This window comes from Aedes aegypti, chromosome 2 (assembly GCF_002204515.2).
Source record: "Aedes aegypti strain LVP_AGWG chromosome 2, AaegL5.0 Primary Assembly, whole genome shotgun sequence".
Classification (NCBI taxonomy): Eukaryota; Metazoa; Arthropoda; class Insecta; order Diptera; family Culicidae; genus Aedes; species Aedes aegypti.
The window spans coordinates 354,598,237-354,619,778 of NC_035108.1; the positions used below are offsets into that span (position 1 = coordinate 354,598,237).

The 21,542-nt window shown below is 41.9% G+C and overlaps 1 protein-coding gene across 7 annotated transcripts in view; it reads right to left on the reverse strand.

Annotated features, from left to right (window-relative positions):
- Positions 1-9,072: 9,072 nt before the first annotated feature.
- LOC5563777 (vascular endothelial growth factor receptor 1) overlaps positions 9,073-21,542 on the reverse strand; it is a 161,714-nt gene continuing 149,244 nt past the window's right edge. For all 7 annotated transcript variants that reach the window (XM_021846337.1, XM_021846338.1, XM_021846336.1 and 4 more), the window contains 6 exons: positions 11,692-12,910; positions 11,468-11,636; positions 10,796-10,920; positions 10,105-10,730; positions 9,885-10,041; positions 9,073-9,825 (listed from right to left, as the gene is read on the reverse strand). In XM_021846337.1, coding sequence (XP_021702029.1) covers positions 9,401-9,825; positions 9,885-10,041; positions 10,105-10,730; positions 10,796-10,920; positions 11,468-11,636; positions 11,692-12,910 — 2,721 coding nt within the window. In that variant the 3' untranslated portion in view covers positions 9,073-9,400. The remainder of the gene's footprint in view (positions 9,826-9,884; positions 10,042-10,104; positions 10,731-10,795; positions 10,921-11,467; positions 11,637-11,691; positions 12,911-21,542) is intronic.

A 21,542-nucleotide genomic window follows, 5' to 3' on the forward strand; every position in this document is an offset into this window, starting at 1 on the left:
ATCGGTTGAACTTGTATGTAGTAGCCGGCGAGTCAGATTCACTCTTTGGACGCGAGTGGATTTCCCAATTCGTTGAGCAAATCAATCTCAATCGATTGTTTGCAACAGAGGTGCCGGTAAATACAATTACCAGTTCTGAAATTACACCGGATCAAGCTACTCGTCTTTCGGCGCTGCTAGGTGGCTTTGAAGAAATGTTCAGCGAAGTCCCAGGGAAGTTGGTAGGTCCTCCAGCTAAGGTGCACCTAAAACCCGATGCATGCCCGGTATTTGTCAAGGCTCGTGATGTACCACATGCACTACGCTACAGCTACAATAGACAAGAAACTGGCGTCTGGTTTTTTCGAGAAGGTGGAGTATTCTGAGTGGTCATCCCCCACCCACATAGTAGTTAAGAAAAACGGAGACTTGCGGATCACCGGCATCTACAAACCAACCGTTAACCCTAGAATGATAGTAGATGAACACCCCATACCAAAAATTGAGTCCATATTCAACAAGATGAACGGCGCAACGATGTTTTGTCATCTGGACGTGACAGACGCCTATACCCATCTTCCAATCGATGAAGAATTCAGCCATGTATTGACCCTCAACACAGCTACACATGGGCTCATCCGTCCGTTTGGGCCACAAGATCGATCGCCACGGATTATACAAATCGGACAAGCACGTCAAAGCCATCCGTGATGCGCCGCGACCTACAACACCAGAAGAATTGCAACTATTCCTAGGTAAGGCAACTTATTACAGCGCATTCATTCCGAATCTATCTGAAAGAGCAAGGAGCCTACGCGACATGCTTCTTTCCGACTCGTTTCAATGGACCCCCGAGGCCGACAAGGCCTACCGGGACTTGAAAGCAGTTTTAACATCACCCCAAGTGTTAATGCAGTATGACCCTGCACTACCATTGGTGCTCGCCACTGATGCGAGCAAGACGGGTTTGGGTGCCGTGCTCTCACACCGCTTGAGCAACGGGTTAGAACGACCAATTGCTTTTACTAGCACCACCATGTCTAGTACGGAACAACGCTATCCCCAAATAGACAAGGAAGCTCTAGCTATAGTGTGGGCGGTTAAGAAATTTTTCCACTACCTGTACGCCAGAAAGTTCACTCTGGTAACGGATCACAAGCCGCTCTCACAGATTCTACATCCCGATAAATCGCTTCCAACGTTGTGCATCAGTCGCATGGCGAATTACGCGGATTACCTAGCACATTTTGACTTCAACATCGTGTATAAGCCAACAAAGCAGCACACGAATGCTGAATATTGCTCTCGTATACCAAGCAAAACTACATCATCGGGGATAAACATGCTGGGTATGCAAGAAGGAGGAAGCATTGAGGTCGAATTCGATGGATTTGTTCTACACCAAATTCAGCAACTGCCTGTGCCAGCAGAACATATTGCACGAGAAACGCGTAAGGATGACCATCTAGGGAAAATCGTGCAAACGCTGGAAACGGGTCGTGACCTCTCCCAGTGTGGCTACAAGCCTCCGGAAAACAAGTACACCCTAGCTACAAATTGCCTGCACTTCGAGCACAGAGTAGTCATCCCACCATCGCTAAGACAATCGATATTGACCGACCTACATGTTGCTCATCTGGGAGTCGTGAAAATGAAAAGCCTTGCCAGGTCCTTCGTCTACTGGCCAAGAATCGATTCTGACATCGAAGTAGCTGTTCGTTCTTGTTGTGACTGTGGGCCCGTGGGAGCGCATTCATGTCGATTATGCGGGCCCGGTAGCGGATATGATGCTTCTTATTATCGTGGATGCCTACAGTAAGTGGGTCGAAGTTAAAGTCACTTCTTCGTCAACTACCCCTGCAACGATCGCCATCCTCGATGAACTTTTCTCGACTTACGGAGCACCCACAACACTAGTGTCAGACAACGGTCCGTAGTTTACCGCTGCGGAGTTCACGCACTTCCTTCAGATGAGTGGAGTTAAATATCACAAGCTGTCTGCACCCTACCATCCGGCCACGAACGGTCAGGCTGAGCGATACGTCCAAACCGTGAAACAGGCCCTGAAGTCCATGGGAACAACCAGAAGCACACTTAAAACGAACATCAACGAGTTTCTTCGCCAGTACCGAAAAGCGACCCATTCGGAAACAGCTGAGTCTCCTGCAAAACTATTCCTGGGGCGCAACATCCGAACACGCTTGGATTTGGTCCGACCACTAGATGCAGGCACGAGAATCACGGAGAAGCAACAATCCAACTTTAACCCGACGTTCCGAAGCTTCATTCAAGGACAGAAGGTATATTTTCTATCTGGAAATGCACGGTTGAGCAAGTGGATTCCTGGAACTATGGACCAGTGCACGAGTTCACGAATTTGACGTTTGAGCGGTGCCGAATTCACTAGTTGCCATGGTCACATAAATAACACGGCACCGCTTAAACGTCAAATAGTGAACACGTGCATTGGTCCATTGCTGAACAACTGGGAGATTTGCACTACAGAATCGATTATCATGGAAAACTCGTAAAACGACACGTAGACCAAATTCAGCGTTTCCATGACAGCGACCAAAACAACTTGCCACCCACTTCACCCACTGCGCCTACTCAACAACAGGAATCAAAGTCATCCGAATATAAAGGTGTGGTGCAGCGACGAGTGCGTTACTATGGTGAAGTTATGACGTCATCAAACCGGTCACCCTCAACAGCGAGTGATGGTTCTGCAGTTATGTTAGGATCTCCGGATGCACGTTTTTCAACTCCGTGTGGCACTCCGGAACTACAGATAAGACACATCGATCCTCCTATGCTGCGCCGTTCGGAAAGACAGCGCCGCCCGCCTTTGAAGTTCTCTCCATAGGGATGAAGAAATGTTGCATATGAGATTGTTAATTTTCATGTAACGTTTTATTTCAGTGCATTTCAATTTGATCTAGATCACGGATCTAGATGAAGGAAGTTTTTTCCCTCAGTTTTGCACCATGATTGGTCCGTATCAAATGCACATTATTTGTTCATATTAAAAATAAAGTAATTAAAGGTTCGAAGTAAATCGCGTCGTTTCCATAACATCCGGCAAATTCCCACATACACGACAAAAATAATTCTTACAGAACCCAGAGCAACATTTTCGAGAGGATTCTGAACAGAGGCGCGTCCACGTTCGCAACCATGGGTAGGACATGTCTTCAGCAAAATGTCAAGGAAATTTAAAGTGATAAAACAAGTGTAAGTTTTAGTCACTTTTAATGAACAAGTCTCCATGACATATCTTTTAGGCTCTTGGGAAAGAAAAAGATTTCCTAGATAAGTTTCTAAGATAATCGGAAAAAATCAATCGAATCTCGGGATAGTACCTACTCCGCAGGATTTTGTAAAGAAATTTCTCGAAAAACATTGGACATGATGTCTATAGAATATAGGAATGGTCGGAGGAATTATTAGAAAAAATGCTGTAGTATAACTGGTGTAAAAACCTAAAAAACTTGAAGATTGTTTCAGATTTCTTTGATAAACTTCCAAAGAAATGTTTGCAAAATTGGAGGAGTAATACTTGGGTGAAATACTGGAGAAATTCCTAGAAAAAAAGTAGATTAGTACGAAGGACTCTTAAGGAATGTTAGATTTCTAGGAGGAAACGTTGATGAATTTTATTCTCCAACCGAAATACTGTGAACATATTTTCAGCGAAAAGATTTCAGTTTTGAGCAGAAAAACTGTTTTTGCAATTTCGATGATACGATGATTGCTATGAAGGATCCTTGAACGTTAACGGTTTGTACAATTCCCAAAAAAATCCCCGAAAAATCGATCGTTCGACAAAACATATGACCGGAGACTTTACTCTGGCGGCCGTTTATTATTGTTGGATTACATAAGGTGTTCATACAATGAGTTCTACATGGACATTTCCTTGAGAAATTCGTCCAGCTGTTCTTCAAAAAACAACTTGTCTGTCTGGAACCAACCAGATGACTGCTTGGGACTAACAGACACCTTCATTGTATAAATGCTTGTGATCTTCTATTTTTAGGCGATTATGGTGCCTGCCAAGTCAGAATGCAGACCAATGAGGGGAAAAAAGCAAAAGCAGAAGCGGTAGCCATTAGACCTCCAACCTCGTCCTTAAAGTTCATCAAGAACACCTATAAGCGAGGAGAGAGAGAGTTTCCTTCAGAAACTATCTAATGCATATCTCTTTAATTTTTTTCGACATTGAGATCACCAGCATCTACAAATTTCTTCATGGTGATCTATATTCTACGTTCTGTAAAAAATATTGTCCAACATTTTCTGTAGAAATTTCATAATACCATGCATCCTCGCTAATTTGAACATTTGTCATTCATCATCGATTGTTCGGCATTGGAGATGAAAACAGATTTAAATACTTAAATGGGAAATTTTTCGGATGCTCTTTTTAAGATTCGCCATGTCCCAGTCTATATTGTGTTTGAGTTCAACAGAGTTTACGACGTTCCATTTCGCTTTACTCCATTCCATGAGCTGAATGATATTTGAACCATTTTTAATTTTAATGATGTGAAGATTAGCGGGTTGCAAATTAAAATATGTTCAGATTGAAAGTGGTCAAACCTATAGTTGTTTCTTCAGGAGTTTTTTTTTACCAAAACTTCTAATATTTTCCACTTAACATACAAATTTACAACTAATTCCTCAAAAATTTCCTCAGGAATTACAAACTTGAAAATAATTTCAGTTTTTTATGGGAACTCCCACTAAAAATCGACAAGAATTTTTCGTAATTTCTTCCAGGGATTGCTCTAAATGTTCAATCTGGAGTTCACTTGAAAATCTTCCCCAAGCATTTCTTCAAGATTATCGAGAAAGTTGTTGTAGGAATCTCAGTGAAAACTGATATTTTTTTTAGGTATTCCTGTTGTATTACACAAATGGGGAATATTCCAATCTTGGAATCTAATAATTCATAATGTGAGAAGTGTAAGAGAGATTCCTATTCAAATTCTTGAAATAATCGTCGAGAAATCGCTGGATTGATTCGGGAAGAAATACCTGCAATGAACAAGTTTTGGCATAATTCATCATGGAAATTCAATTCCTCGAGAAGATCAATCAATTCTACTTGGAGAAATACTTGACGAGAAATTCGTGCTCTAATTTTTAGTTGTTTCCAGGAAAAGCTCTTGAAATATAATCTTGTAAAGAAAAGACATTTCTGGTAGCCCTGTATATAATTTTTTTGTGATGAGCCTTTTAAGGAGTTCTTCAAAAAATTCCATAAATAATTTGTGGATGAATTGTCCAAATCTCAGGTTGAATCTAAAAATGACTACAGAAATCGTTGATCGCGGTAGAAGTCTCAATTGATTTATCAGCAAACGTGCAGATGTTCAGCAAGACCATGCTGAGGGTGATGGCTTCGAATCCAGTACCGCACTCTCTCCTCCCACAATGAAAAAGGGTCAATCGGCAAGTGGAATTGATCATAGAACACTAAGCTAAGAAGCAAACTCTATCCCAGTTGACAATTTCAGGGTGAATCCCAGTAAGACTTGCCAAAGAAATTCCTACGGTAACACCTTGCACTTACTCTGTCTTAGGTTCTGGAAGAATCCCAAATGTCATGTCTGCAGATATCCTAAAATTGGAATTTTTGGACCCCCTCCCCCCCCCCTTCGTAACGCTTTTTGTATGAAATATTTAAAATTTTTATATGAGCCTTAACGCTTGAGCCTAGCACCCCCCCCCTCCCCCTAGAGCGTTAAGTAATTTGTGGATGCCGCCTTATTTAAATTCGATTTTTTTCAAAATTCCTACTATTTTACATTTTAAAGTCCTTTAAAAAAAACCCGAATGCAATTCCTAGAATCTCTATATCTTTTAGATCATCAGTGAAATTCATGATCGAATACTTGCAGTATTATAAATGAATATATTCTTTTAAACTCTCCGAATTAACTCCTAACGAAATTTTGAAACATATTTCAGGAAACTCCATTCTTGCAAAACACTTCGACTAATTCAAGAATTGTCCTCTAAATTGTCTAAAATGACGCAGCATTAGGGGGGGGGATCTACGATGTTGTGACGAACCGTGTATTAGATATAGGAAAATAGGCTACGGTGGGGGAGGGGGTGTCAAAAATCTGCCAAATGCTACGTCACTTATGGACGGTTCCTTATAGGAGCTACAGTCAACTCTCAGTAACTCGGTATTGAAGGCACTGTCCAGTTAGAGAGGTATCGAGTTATAGAATACAAAATCAGTGCAAATGGAGGTAGCCATAAAACCAACTTTTACTATGGTTCTCTAACTTGATATCGTATAAGGGAGAATTGACTGTACTAGATAATTATTATTAGCTCTCTTACATTTAATGGTTTGCTTTTCTATTGTCATATGTACAACTTCAAACTCATAGAATAATTTATTTTAAGAATCTTTGTTAAAATTCTTGGTGGAATTGCTCAGTAAATTTTCAAAGAAATCCAGTTAGTGTAATTTCTAAAAAACATCGCCAAAAAGAAATAAGAGGAATCTAAGAAGGAAACTTTGAAATAATTCTCGGAGCAGTTCTCAGAGATATCTCTGGACGAATGTTTTAACAACGTCTACGGTTGCCTTTATCAAGAGTTTTCTCGCGTAGCTTTTCAAAAAGACCTTCGAAGACATTGAGAGATTCTAACAAAACGCTAACCAACGACATTGTCTTTCGATAAATAGTGAAAAAGTTCTCAACAGCACTTATGACACTGTCATAACACAGCGTAACAAAAATTACATTTTTGTGTGTCTCAAGGATCAAATTATGTATCTCTAGTAGATTTGGGGCTGCTGATTTTGATACCGTTCTCAGGAATGTTCCAGCACGTCACAATTTTTAGCTACAGGTCGCCAATTTTGCATAAAATACTGGATTCATTGATGTCTACATAAAATTTAATCAATGATTTATCAACAATTTTTTTGATCTAATCCTCCAAGCATGCAAAATAGGACTTTAACTTTCATTTCAGATATATTTTGGTGGAAATTGCACGGTTTAAATTGGACTAAATCGATTGTTTCAACATGCTTGCAGTCTTCATACAAAATTCTTCGTTTCTCTTATATGGACAACAAAAAATAAGTTTTGAGCATCGGAAGTATGATGAACTTTGTATATAAGTGTTGTTATATAGGTACATGATGTTTAAGTTCTGAGGAAAATAAGTTAATAAATTGCCATACTGTCAAACTTGCATTCAAGTTGGCTGAAAAAGTCAAATTTAGCATTTTCAACAGCCAAAAGCTTAGCTTAGCTTAGACTGACTACACATATCAATGATTGCTATTCCGTGATTGACCGGAGTCAGTAAAGATGCACAAATGATCAACTAGAAGTTCGGCTGGGATTGGACATAATCTTCTTCTGTGTGCATAATTCAGTGGTCAATAACGGCGCCGGCCACGTCCTTGCAGACAGGTGGGATTGGGAACCAATGTTAGTGTGTAACGTTTGCTATTTGGAGACCGTTTTTGCCTCAGCATCTCCACACAAGTTACTGGGAGAGATGTTTGTTGAAGGGGAGGATCGTTGGGTCACAGGATTCACTTTGATAAGCGATTATTTTTCCATGATAAACAATTATTTGAGCGATATAGCCATGCTTATAAATATAATATTTTCAAATGATATATTGAATTTCCAAGTAGAAGAACACTTGAAGTGACGAATAATTCAAAGTTTTCAGGAAGAAAGCATGTGTTATCATACTTTATCCATATGAAAGAAAAAAAAATCTATTGGCTGGACCATCACAGAACACTCTTAAGCCGACACAGTGGCGAACCATTCAAAGTTCGTTGAATAAAGTGAAACTTTTGCAAGCCCACATTTATAGTGTCGAACCATTTAAAGTTTTTTAATTACAAAAATAAAAGTAAAAAAGAGCGGTGTTTTGTAAAAAAACATGAATAATTAAGGAATAAGAGTTTATTATTATATCATATTCACGTCCCACCGTTGTAACGATTGAATGTACAATCGCACATATTTTACGGATTAAAAATGAAAGCATGAAACGAGCTCACCAATTGATCCTGTCTTCGCACAGCACTTCCCAAAAAAACCAAGAAAAAAATCACTCCATGCGCGCGAATCCGAACACGTCTGCTTGGGTCTTCCCACAGCACTCTTGAAACATCTCTGATCGATATTCCTCAAAAACTCTGGAACAAACCGTTGGGAGATCTCCTAGAGTACCAATTGGAGAAATCGGTGGAACGTTAATGGAAAGATTGTACTAATCTCTGTGAAATTTACTGGAGGTAGTAGCGTTGGAGTTTCCATGAGCAATTCATGTGATCATCCCTTGGCAAACCGCTGGAAAGATTCCTGGGAGAATTGATGGAGGAATCTATAGAGAATATTCTTAAAGAATCCCTGGGTGTAAGGCTTGGCGATTCTATAAAATTCCCCAGAAAACCATCCCCCCCGGAAACCATTTCTCAGAATATCATTTTTTAGAATGTACCATTCCCCAGAATTCCATTCTCCATTGGAGCTTCATAAACATTTTAAAAGTCATTTTCAAGGGCATTAATTAACACCATGTATAAATATAACGTAATGTTTCAAAATGTATATTATCAATTATGTCAAATTGTTTTATGCCAAACTACTTTATGCTAAATAATCTTATGTCGAATGACTTTAGGCTATGCCAATATCATTTTAGCATTTTCAACAGCCAATATCTTAAAAACTAGACGTGCTATGACATTTCTGAAACAGGCAATGAATTCAGCAACCCTTAATTAGGTAAATAATAGCAGCATTTTGTTGCTTGAGCCAAAATCTTGTCCCGCAGTGTTATTGAAAGAGAGCGATAGTGAGAAAGAATACCTCATTGTAAAATAGGTCCTTTAAAAGAGTTACGCGAGATTCAGTTTTTGGTATAACGATAGACGGGGATACATTAAAAGTGGGGTATGAGTTAGGCTACCTTGGATCCTTGAGAAGAGGTTCTTAAGAAAAAAAATCTAGATGTCACAGAAATGTGAGTTTAGTAAAATGTTAGGAAGTGATATTGGTACAGATTGAAACTAATGATACATAAAGATCGAATAATTTACACATAATTATTATATACTATAATAGTAAAATATCCAATAGTTTCTAAAACATTTAAGGCATTAATATGAGAGAAAACATTTTTAAAAGCTTTCCCCACTCGCAGCGAGTGTGAAATAATCACTCTTGTCCGTAAACCATTCGTTTCACATACACACAAGACCCACACACTCTCCCACAAGTAGTAAATAGATTGCATCGCTCTATTAAAATACTTCATCTTTTCAAAGCACACTCAAGCGTACGTTCGACATCCGTCCTCGATCTCAGTCCAAGATAAGTAAAACCTTCCCGTCCCGGGGAGTGACGCCTAAAATCTACTTCAATCTCTTTTCGTTGGGTGCATGGACCACCACATACCCGGGATTACTGAACGCATCCGAATCGGTCCCATTGGTGGTCGCGCTGTGTCCGTTGCCACTCGGCTTGTCCAGAAGTTTCACATTGGTGTACTCGTGCTCCGGATGTACAAGCTTAGTTGTGCGAACCATCGGCACCGGACTGGTCGCTTCCGTTTCCGAGTCAGAGTTGAACCCATGGCTACCGCCGGAACGGTTCTGCAGCATCGGGATCTCCTCCGGGATGGCCTTCTTCTTGTGGCGTTTGCTGCCCTGCTGCGGACTGGAGTCCAGGTTGTTCTTCAGCGTCGGGGACGGTTGGCTGTTGTTGAACGAGGCAAAATCGAAGTGGATGTCATCCGAGTCGGACTTGGTCATTTGGAGATAGTCCGGCTTGTCAGAAACTGGAAAACGAGGGAAGTCGTTAGGTAATCTGGATAACAAGGAGTTTCTCGAATCTTACTTGGAGGTAAGGGGAGGATGATTCCATTGACGTAGTTTGGCGGAGCTTTGGGTGCCTGTCCTTCTGGCGGTCCTAAACTAGCCAGGTAGTCGGGTTCTCCTCGCTGATCCTTCTCGGCATTCATAGCCAAGTATGGTTCGTTGAGATCGATATAATGCTGCAATAGGAAAAAGGCATGTTGAAGACTTAGGTGGACTTAGATATACCTATATTAACTCACATTTCGCATTTCCTCCGGCAGCATGGCGTTGAACCGGCTCTTCAGATCTTTAAACGAAGGTCGTGAATCGGGCTTCACATTCCAGCAATTTAGCATGATATCGTAAATGTCCTGATTGGCGTACTGTGGCTTATCCATGCGATACCCGTCGCGCAGTTTGTTGTACAGTTCTTGGTTGGCTTCCATACCTGGATAGGGCACCCGTGCCAGTGAGAAGAATTCCCACAACACGATACCGTAAGCCCACACGTCCGAGTAGGTGCCGAAGACGTTATCGCTAATGCATTCCAACGCTAGCCACTTGAATGGCAGAGGAGCTTCTCCTTTCTTCTTGTAGTTTTCGCTCTTGTACATTGATCGAGCGAGACCAAAGTCGCAGATTTTGACCACATTGTCATCGCAGAGGAGTATATTACGGGCCGCCAGATCTCCATGGAGGACCCTCCTGGAGCCAAGATATTCCATACCACTGGCCACCTGAGATGCCCAGCATACCAAGTCCGTAGTGGTTACGGCTCTAGCAGGACCTTTGTAGTCCATGCCGTAATTTGATCTCCAGAGTGGCTCATTGGAGTTCCCGGAGTTCACTGTGTTGTTTGCGGTGTCGGCTGTGTTCAGGTCGTAACCTGTTCGGAATAGATGGGATGTATCTCCGGAAAACGTGAATTTTGATCAAGAAGTTTGCACTTACCGTCTACGGAAGTCATGATTGTCGCTTCAGTGTTACAGCTATCGACCATGGCCATATTCTGGATACCGGAGTGTCTCACGTAACCCTTGGAATTTAGGTGGTTCTTTGGGTAGGCAGTCGAATTACTACACGTAACCATGTTGTTACAGTAGATTACGACCGGTTGTTGAGCCATTCGGGGACGCCGATTGTGATTATGAGCGTTGTGATTGTTGTTGTTCAAGTTGGGGTTGTTGACATTATTTGTAGAAAACGAGAGATTAACATACTTCAAGCCTTGACTGAAGGGACGGTAACAAACCAACACATAGCCCATCACCAGTAGCGTGTTAAAGCGACATCACATTGATTAGGAAAATGCACCAGGAGCGCGCAATTGGGTTAGCACATACACACGGTTTCACCACGTTCCGGAAAGGGATGGTGCGATGATTAGAGACGACAGAGAACAGAGATCCGTACAGGATATGGAGAAGTGAGGATGATAGAATGTTTCGATTTCAATTATGCATTAGGGCATCCAATGGAGGTAGCAAACACACACCATGAAAGAATAAAATGCAGGAGATTAGAGATTGTAATATTAACTACGTCGCAATCCTAAATGTACTAATTCTTTGGTTAGTTTACCATCATCCATAGACAGAGTAGTTAGTAACGATTCGATCTTACCTGTTGTAAGTATAGCCCGCAGCTGACCACCGAAGCTTGTTCGTGTCGATAGTCGAGTCGATTTCACCAGTCTCGGTATTGACCTGATCTATGAAGTAAGGCCGATGTTTCAACAGAAAGTTCTGGACATTTCCAAAGCGACAGTACTCCACAATAACCATCAGCTCTCCTGAAAACGAAACACATTACTTTGAAAATGTTTGTACTAATCAAACCCTGCTTACTTTTGGCGATGTTCTTCGTAACGGCTCCCAGCAGATTCACCACGTTCAAATGCTGACCCAGATGAACCATGATTTTCAGTTCTGAAATCAACGCCCGCATCACTTCATTGTCTGTTTGCTTCTTCACCATCTTAACGGCCACCACAGTTTCGTCCTCGTTGACCATGATCCCGGAAGCGATGGCCTTCATCACCACACCAAACGCCCCAGCTCCCAACTGTTTGCCCAACTTCAGCTTCTCCTTCGGGAACTCGTACTCACTCTTGTACGGAAGCAAATCCGCTTGCTCGTCCAACGCTAGCTCCGGATTCATCTGCTCTACATTACCTTTGTCGAAGTCCTCAATTCCAGCTGCCTTCATCGCCTTCAGTTCCTTCTTCTTCTTACAGTAGAACATTGAGATGAGCACGACTGCGATGACCAATGCGAGTATCATGGATATGATAAGATATACCCAGGTCTTTTTGATCGTGACGGTTTTTACTCGTAGACTCCAAATCTTTTCCGCCTGGGCAACTTTGTTCCTAGCCAAGCATCGGTAGTCACCGGAGAGGTCGACTTTCAAAAATGGCATGTGTATGCTTCCGTTGGGCAGCAACACTAAGGTGTCGTTATCAAACATTACAAACTCGTCGTTTTTGGTCCACTCAATTACCGGTTTCGGCATTCCCTCCACATTGCAAGAGAACGTGTTCCGCTCGCCGATCTCCATCTCCAGTTCTTCGTGGACATGTTCATCTACGATTACTGGAGCGGTTGGTTCGTACACTTCCAGCATCAGCTCATCTTCGTCGAATTCGTTCGAGTTCATCAACTGCGCTTGGCATCGAATCACCCCTTGATGCTCTTTGCCGACGCTGTGAATGATCAACTTCGTTCGATAGGCGAACGTTTTATAGTCCTTCTCTATGGTAATTCCAGCTAACCCGCTCAACAGGACACCATCGCGGAAGAAGTCAATCGCATCGGTATGATTGTAAACGACTGCGGCGCATTCGATCGTCACTTCATCGCCGATGGTGACATCCTCGTCAGGAGACAGCTTCTCGATCACAACCGGTTTGCTCAAGTCACTGATCAGCAGATCGGCCTTCACAAAGTCCTCTCCGTAGCCGTTCACAGCCAGGCATCCGACATACCCTGCGGTTTCGGCTTGCATTTCATACTGCTCGGTAGTGATGATGTCCGACTGGTGACCACCTTCCTCCAGACGTTTGCCCTAAAACAACGGATGTGATGGATTAGTGAAAGCTGGTGAAGACCAACTGATGAATATTCGGAACATTTTGGGGAAAGAACATCACAATAAGCACATCGATAGCTTGCTAGCACATGTATATAAAGCGTTTCTACGTTGACTGCCTACCGCTATGGCTGGACGAGGACGAGGATGTTCTAAAACGAAGCCCAATATTCAGGTTGGCCTTGGAAGATGCGAAAATCCAATTCAATACCAAAAACATACATGGTTAATCTTATTGCTTCCATAATATTGTTACTGGTTAAAAAACTTAAATACCACTATGTGAAATTGTACAAGCTGATGACGACGTGCTATTTCCTACATTTAAAATTGGCTCCGGAATATCCGGAAGGATTTCCATTATTCGTGACCAAGGTTAAACAACCGGAAGAGTACGAAGTAGACAGGAAGAACATACTACTCAGGAAGAAGCTAGTCAACTTGCGATCCAAGACGATGGAAGGTAACCGCGTTCCTACTCCGGTGGTAGAACCCATTGAAGATTTCGTAGTTAACCGTTCGACGCAACAGTTCCCGTTTTTTTGAAACTTGTGTCACGTTTACCTCGTCTCGCGTTTTTTTTTCGTTTCGGCTGGTGAAAATAAGATTTGGCAGATGATGCTATGCCACGTGTCAATGTTCTGCAGAAACATGTTTTTTAAAGTGAAAAAAGTGTTTTTTTTTCTTGTTGGAGGTTATATTTGAAGCCAATTTGTGGAGTTTGTGTTTTTTTACTTTTTTTTTCTATTTGCGCGCGTGTGTACATTTTAATGGGCAGTGTAGTGTTCATTGCTAGAGGAGCGACGGATTGCAGAGGAGTTTCGAAAAAGAAATTTGATGAGTTTGTTCTGATTAGCAGCGCATGATCGCAATGCGTAAATATTAAATATTGGTCGGCCAGAACGTCTACCAAAAGTATCCTATGGCACTACCCTTTCCATCAACATTCCACAACATCCCGTAACTTCTATGAAAGGTCGTAGAGTTCTCTGCATCTTTCTTAACGGTCAACGCTCCGTCATCGTAATCATCGTCATCATCGAAACAACAAAAGCAGTTTTTCTGTTCAAAACTGAAAAATATTCGATGAAAATGTGTTCACTGTGTGTCGGTTGGAGAACAGAATACAGTGAACACATTTTCCTGTAATTTGTCTTGATTTTGAACGAAAAAACTGCTTTTGAAAATTCCGAATTCAATGACGGATTCTGCCCCCTTAAGTAGGTGTTCAATCAATCATCCTTTCCCATTCCCATTCTTTCGCAAAGACGTGGCCAAGACAGTTCTCGACTGTTGGAGGATGCATCAATCTTGTCTAAGGGTTAGAGGTTAGTCCCAAATGTCTGACTTTGGTAACGGACGGGAAGGAGGCAACCCTCATACAATGGTCTAGGACTGTACCACCTACGAATTTGTACAAAATGCTTAATGCTAATAGTTCGACACAACAATTCCCAGTGGAACATTTGACACACCCCAACAAGAGGTTAGGATATTCGGTGACTTCAAACTTGACGTGGAGAAAATCATCATAGACATGCAAACAATGATTAACCAAATCGTACCAGCGAAGGACCAGAACACAGCAAGGGATATCGTATCATAGGCCAACAAGACAACGCAGAACAACGCAGCAGAGCAAACCAGAACGAGACAAGAATCGTAAAACAACTTAAGAAGAAACCAGTGTTCTAGTTTAAGACGAACAAATAGACTGCCCATAACTGCATATTTGTAACATTCGACAAAAGTAGGCACTGAGTAAATGCACCAAGCACCAAGTGTGAGATTCTTGTCAGTATGGGATGATGATGATGATGATTTTCAAAAAAATACCGAGAACTGAACAATGCTTATATGAAGCTGAAATTTTGTTCAGCTCATCTCATATATTAGGTGAACAGTCAAAAAATAATTCTGATAGAAGTTTCTTTGCCACAAAATTACGGTGCCCAAGTATAATCTCAATGTGACTGTTATGCGGTTATATTAAACAATGTGACAAAGGAACTTGGTATTTTTTACGAAATTTCTACAGCAATCTCACAGATTTTATTAAGTCAGTCGAAAGTATTGATGATTTGATGATGTTTCACGGTATTAACTCGAAATCGTCAAAAATGTCGAATGTGACAAATATGCAGTTATGGGCAGTAGAGTGCTCGGACTCGTCAAGCTCGGACAAACCCCTGAATGACGATCATTGGCCAGGCTCGTTCGAAAGAGGCAAACTCCATTCTTCCACGAATTAAAGGACTTCTAAAAATTCACAAACCAGAAAAGAAAATGCGAGAAATCATTTCGACAGACGGATTCCCCATCCATAAACTGGCGCAATGGTAAGTCAATCCCTTCCCCACTAGGTCAGTTTAAAATACCCAGGAGTTCTCACAGACCCTATTAGAGTCAGGAAACATCGAGGATGACGGGATGGTGGTTCCTTTAGACGTAGCGGCCCTTTTCCCCAGCGTACCAGCAAAGGATTCCCTAAATCTTCTCGAGGACTGGTTATAATCCCAAATGATGGATGCAGCATGGAAAGGAAAGGTTGCATGGACGAGAACTACTTTCAATTTCGAGGAATCTTCTACAACCCAGAAAACCAGAAATCGCATGAAAGTTCACGTTACAACTCGTTTATTCATACTAATTACATCGAACCCGCAAAACACCGTGGATAAACTCGTCGGATTGATGAGTTTCCTCGCATAAAACACTTCGTTTCTGAGTTCATTTGTACATTGTGTTTCGTCCCGTACATACGTACAAAGTAGTGATCCTTTATAGAGAGATAAGCGGAAGTAAAATGGAATGATTTGGCAACAGACCAGTAGTGCTGATTTTGCTCGGCGTCGAGAATAATATTGTAACACGAAGATGACTTCCTCATTGCTAAAAAGTGTATTTTGTTTCGTTATAGATCTTTGAGCTACATATCCTAATAACAGCCTAGCTAATAAACAGCCCAAAAAATCAACAACTAAAAATCGCATTGACAAAAATTTAAAAACAAAAATATTTCATTTTTTAGATTCATGCAAAATTACTTCAACCGAAATAATTTCAAGCGGATTACATTACTCTTCAAGAAAAGTTCAAAACAAACATAACGCATGCTCGTTTGGCTCACACTTTGACAGCTCTCGCTGCTCGATTGGCTCACACTTTGACAGAAATGTCAGCTTCCGCGAATCTCTCTTATAAAGGATTACTAGTACAAAGTAAGTCGAATCAATCCGTAGTAGCTGTCAAATCATCATTTGTTATCATAAGTTAAGTCGCATAAGATCACAGGTTAGTTCGGTAGAATATTTATACACTCGCATTGCGTGTTAATATTCATCACATAATATATGCACGCATGTCGCCTCCACTTTTGTACGTAGAAGGCCTTTTCGCGACATCTTATAAGTGAAATTTTGCACATACAAAACCTCCAGGTGATTTCGTTATACGTACAATTTGGTTGTCTGGGAAGCAGACGATAGGAGCCTCCATGAGAAACCCTCTCTCCCCGTTTTTGTGCGAGCTATTCATGACGAATCTTGAGGAAAATTGGTTGGTTTGACTTTATTAACGAGATTTTTAGCCCTGGGCTAGTTCATCTCGGGACCAACGGCTTTACTTCCCTTCCGAAGGAAGTCGTCACTATAACTTTTTACGTCATAAGTGACTATGTCGGGGATGGGATTCAATCCCAGGTCCTCGGCGTGAGAGGCGAGTGTTCTAACCACTACACCAGGTCCGTCCCCGAGGAAAATTTAAAGAAACAAGGATTATTCCCAAATCAATGGTGGAGATACGTCGATGACATTTTCAGCGTTATCAAGTAACCATAAAGCCGCAAAAATTGACATTAAATCGGTTCTATAGTCAAATAAAAGGCACAGTCTACAGGGCTAATAAAAATTATATCGTAATTAAGGACTGCTATAAAGCCACTTTTGGCGAATTATTCGGCTGATAAACAGCCTACTCGTACCGAGTCTCTGATATGGAAGATTAAAAATAAAAAATGTTATTTGTTTATCTCTTTTTTTCTTTTTAAGCTCCCTTTGTAGATGTTTTTTTTTTATTTTGCGGCATGATCCAGGCTCCAACTGCTGTTATTCGTAAGAGGATTAGTGTGTTTAAATTCGTATTTAAAGAAGAAAATTATTGCAGCGGCTTGGCCTGCTGAATAATGAACGATGTCGACAATGTCGTAAAGGTTCTGATGAAATTTGTGTAGGGATATTTATTACTAATAGCAGCATCATTATCGACCTGTTGCTAGTTGTGCATTTTATTTCAAAAACATTCATGGCGACGTCGTTCGTCGCAGATTTGCTCTGGTTGAATTTCGGGATATCGAAGATCCTGATAGAAACATGTTCTTTCCCCTCATGCGTTGACAGTTGTAAGTGCGAGTGCGATATGAAATCTCTCTTAACATCGAAATCCAGGTTCACTTTTGCTTTGGTTGATAAACTTCATGACACTAGGCTGTTCAATAGCATTGACAGTCGTTGTATACGGCTTAATGATACAGGGCTTACAGGCACAAAAAATACAGCGTTATATATTCATATACAACCAATATCAGTGCTTCAGGGTCACAGTGGCTATTAACATTTGAAAATGTTTTATGAAGCTCATAGGCACTGCAAAGCCGTTAAGGGGTCGTCCATAACCACGGTTCATGCAAATTTTAAAATATTTGTATGGACAAATGTCCACGATGGAGAGGGGAGGGGGTCCGGGATCTCAAAAAAATGATCACGTGGTTAATAGATAGTCCCTAAGTGGTTTATATACCGCTTATAACAGTGCTTATTGGTTACCTGGGAAGGATATTAAGTTCACCTACGAAGAGGAGAAGGAGGGAAAACTACTGGTTTCAAATCTACTTGTCATCAGGGAAGAAATTTCATCGTTAAACTTTGAAATCTCTAGGAAGCCTCTACAAACACCCAGCGATTCATCCCCTAATCACATCGAATCATTCGTTCCAGCATAAGATAGCAGCGTTTCAGCACATGATCCACAGGATGCAGACTCTACCCCTCAGCGAAGACGGAAAGACCAAGGAACAAGAACATATTTTCGAGACGGCAAGGATCATCGAATACAAGGAAAGGACGATAAAAGCCATCATCGACAAAAAAGGAAAGACAGCATATTCGGTGTGCTTTGTCGGCACTCATCTCTATCACCGAACCCATGAAGAGAGTCTCCATCCCATACGACAGACTTATCAACGAGGTTCTACCAAAGATCCGGTTAACACACTGAACAAGGCTGGAGTTTACAAAATCCGTTGTCCTCACTGTAGCAAGGTTCACGTTGGTAAAACAAAACGTTGTCTCGATGTTAGATTCAAGGAACACTTAGCCGAGATAGGAAAAGCTCAGAAGACCACAGACAAGGGGATGACTCACGATTTCGAATCTAAGGTAGCAGAACATGTCCTTACAGATCTGTCGTCGGTGCGAGACCATACGATCAACAAAATTATCCAGATTTCAACTCCAGCGTCACGGAGGACGATTGATTTGACTAATTACAACCACGACGGCAGATATCAAGATTTTGTGAACTATTTTTCACCTTGTAAAATGAATGTGGCTAAAAGTCTGGAAATTTGTAAACAAATGGAGTCTAAGTACACGACACTTAAGTTAGTGGATTTGAATGGTGTAGTACTAAATTCGGTTTTTTATTTATTTATATTCCACTAAAGAGCTCAAAAATTTATGATCATTGTAAGTGTTTTTTTAAGTGTAAATTTTTTGAATGCAACAGGGAGGTTAAACCAGCATTAGTCCATGAGCCTCTGTACGTGTCATAAATTCTTTTGTTCTTTTGACTTTTACTGTGCGCCGTGTGTTGGTGTTGTCTCGCTCTCTCTCACGGTCAAATTGAAAACAGAGCGCACAGTAAAAGTCAAACGTTTTATAGCATGCATAGGCTCATAGCACCTTTTGATGACTAATGAATTATAGCGAGCAGCCATCAACGATGTAGTTGAGAGCAGCGTCGGATACGTTTGACAGAGTCGACGAACGATTGGTTCTACGTGGAGTGCAGACAGATTATTTACGAGAAGAATGCAGCATGGGTGGTTGCAGCATGAGACCGGACAGAAAACAGAGTTTCACAGACAGAAATGGAAACAGCAGACCCTTTTATTTCGAGAGAAAAAAGATGCCTAGAGGAAGTGAAGTGGGAGGAGATGGACAGCTGTGTCGGCCTTGAAACACAGAAGCTCGACTGTCTAGGAATGGCTTCGTGCCGCGGGCCTAGATGTACTGGAATAAGAATATAAAGGCCCAAACGCAATGATAGCGGAACGGCAACGGAATGCGGAACCGGTTCGCCAGCATGAACTGTAATCAGCTTGTCGACTCAGTGTTGGTCGAATTTCATTCGTTGTCAGCTCAGTCGAGATGTTGTGATTCATGCTGGCGAACCGGTTCCGCATTCCGTTGCCGTTCCGCTATCATTGCGTTTGGGCCTTAAGTATCACGAAACACGAACGTAAGGTGATCAAAAGGTAAAAGCAGTACTTGGTGGTCACCTGAATGGTGCAGATAGGACAAACAATAAGGGTCAACACAACGGAGGAAATGTCTACGTCAGTTCAGTCGACAATAAAAACCAACCAGCCACAAGTTGAAAGATGATATACAGCAGTTCAAGAACAATAGAGCACCTGGCACGGTTCACAAGAAATGCGACAAGTTGTAGTGTGAGAATTTTCAAGCAAAGTCTACCATCGTCTATCAACCGTAGTAAACGAGTTCGTGGGAAATTATCCAGCATATGGCCGATGGACAACAAATCAGATCTTTATTGTACCGCAAATCCTACAAAAATACCACCAGATCCCAATGCATTATCTTTTCATCGTTTTCACGACGGCATCCGATAGCTATGGGAAATCATAAATGAGAACAGCTTCGCCGGAAGCTTTCAAGATTGATCAGAGTGGATGAGGATAGATGAAGTGCAAAACAGTGTGAACATTTAATCTACGAGAAGGTGATGGATTTTTGTTATTGAAGACACCAATATTCCTTCTATTCGTGTAAATGTTTAAAGGTTAAATGTATAACAAAAAAAAAACAAGTTGTTGTCTGTTTGTTTGAGAGGGACTTTAACGCTCACGCTCAGATCTGGAGAGAGTTACTTCTGTGGAGTTGTCGGAATGTCCGAAATCTTGAAATGTCTTGAAATCCACGATTAGTTTTTTAATCCGTTAAGGAATTCACGATAGGCTCTCTGTGGAAGTCCCTTGGGAAACCAAGACTAACGTAGTTTTACTATCGAATCCATACCACATACCAGCCAACAACGGGAGCTGGATGGCGGATAGGTCTCAACAGCTAGCAGCTATAGGGACGACAGGACGATACCCAATCTAAGAAGTAGTCTCTAGCTCAAATGATGGTTTTGCTATAGCAAAAATTGCAGTTGCAGTTGAGGTCGCGCCCCCAAAGTGGTCGACAGAGGAATTTTCCCACATTGTCGACAGGATGATAGCCGAACTGGCTAATTGGCAGCCAGTAGTGATAGCTGGTGACTTTACTGCATGGACAGTGGAGTGGGGTAGCCGCTGCAGCAGCCAAAGAGGCCAACCATTGTTGGAATCCCTGGCCGTATTAAATGTAGAGCTGGCAAATGTAGGTACAGTGAGTAACTTCCACAGAAATGGTGCAGAATCGATTATCGACGTGACGTTTTGTAGTCCTAACCTTTTAGGTACCCTGAACTGGCGCGTTGATGACTGTTATACTCATAGCGATCATCAATCGATTCGCTATAGTATAATACCAGGCGGGCGGACGGCAGCACGATGTAACTCGACCCAAGCCCGAAAACAGCGCGCTTTGACGACGAAGTATTCACTGAAGCCTTGAGGCGCGAACGTAACACTCTAGACCTAAACGGTGAAGAGCTAGTTGCTGTGATATCACGAGCGTGTGATGCTTCCATGTCGAGAAAAGCCCCTCCTAGAGAGAACAGGCCGCCGGTGTACTGGTGGTGTGAATCAATTGCAAATCTTCGAGCAATCTGCCTTCGGGTTAGACGAAGAATGCAACGCGCACGCACAGAAGCACAAAGAGAAGAACGCGGTGAAGCATTCAGAGAGGCAAAGTTGGCTCTCAAAAAGAAAATCAAGGCTCGAAAACGGGCATGCTTTAATAGTCTATGCGAGAGTGCCAATTCGTGTCCATGGGGTGACGCCTACAGAGTGGTAATGGCTAAGACCAAAGGTGCCGTAGTGCCCCAAGAGAAGTCACTCGAGTTGCTGCGATCGATAATCGATGTACTCTTCCCGAATCATTCCACAAGTCCATGGCCCCCAGAGCCGTATGCGGCAGATGAAGGAGAAGAAGTGGCGATGGTGACGAACAAAGAGCTGGCAGAAGTCGTGAGATCATTCGCGTCAAATAAGGCACCGGGACCCGATGCTATCCCAAATGTTGCCATAAAAGCGGCAGGGAATGCGGATCCGGACATGTTCAGAACCATGATACAACGCTGCATAGATCAAGGAATCTCCCGGATGTATGGAAGCGGCAGAAATTGGTGCTACAGTGGGATTCCGTTTTTGGCATGCTCC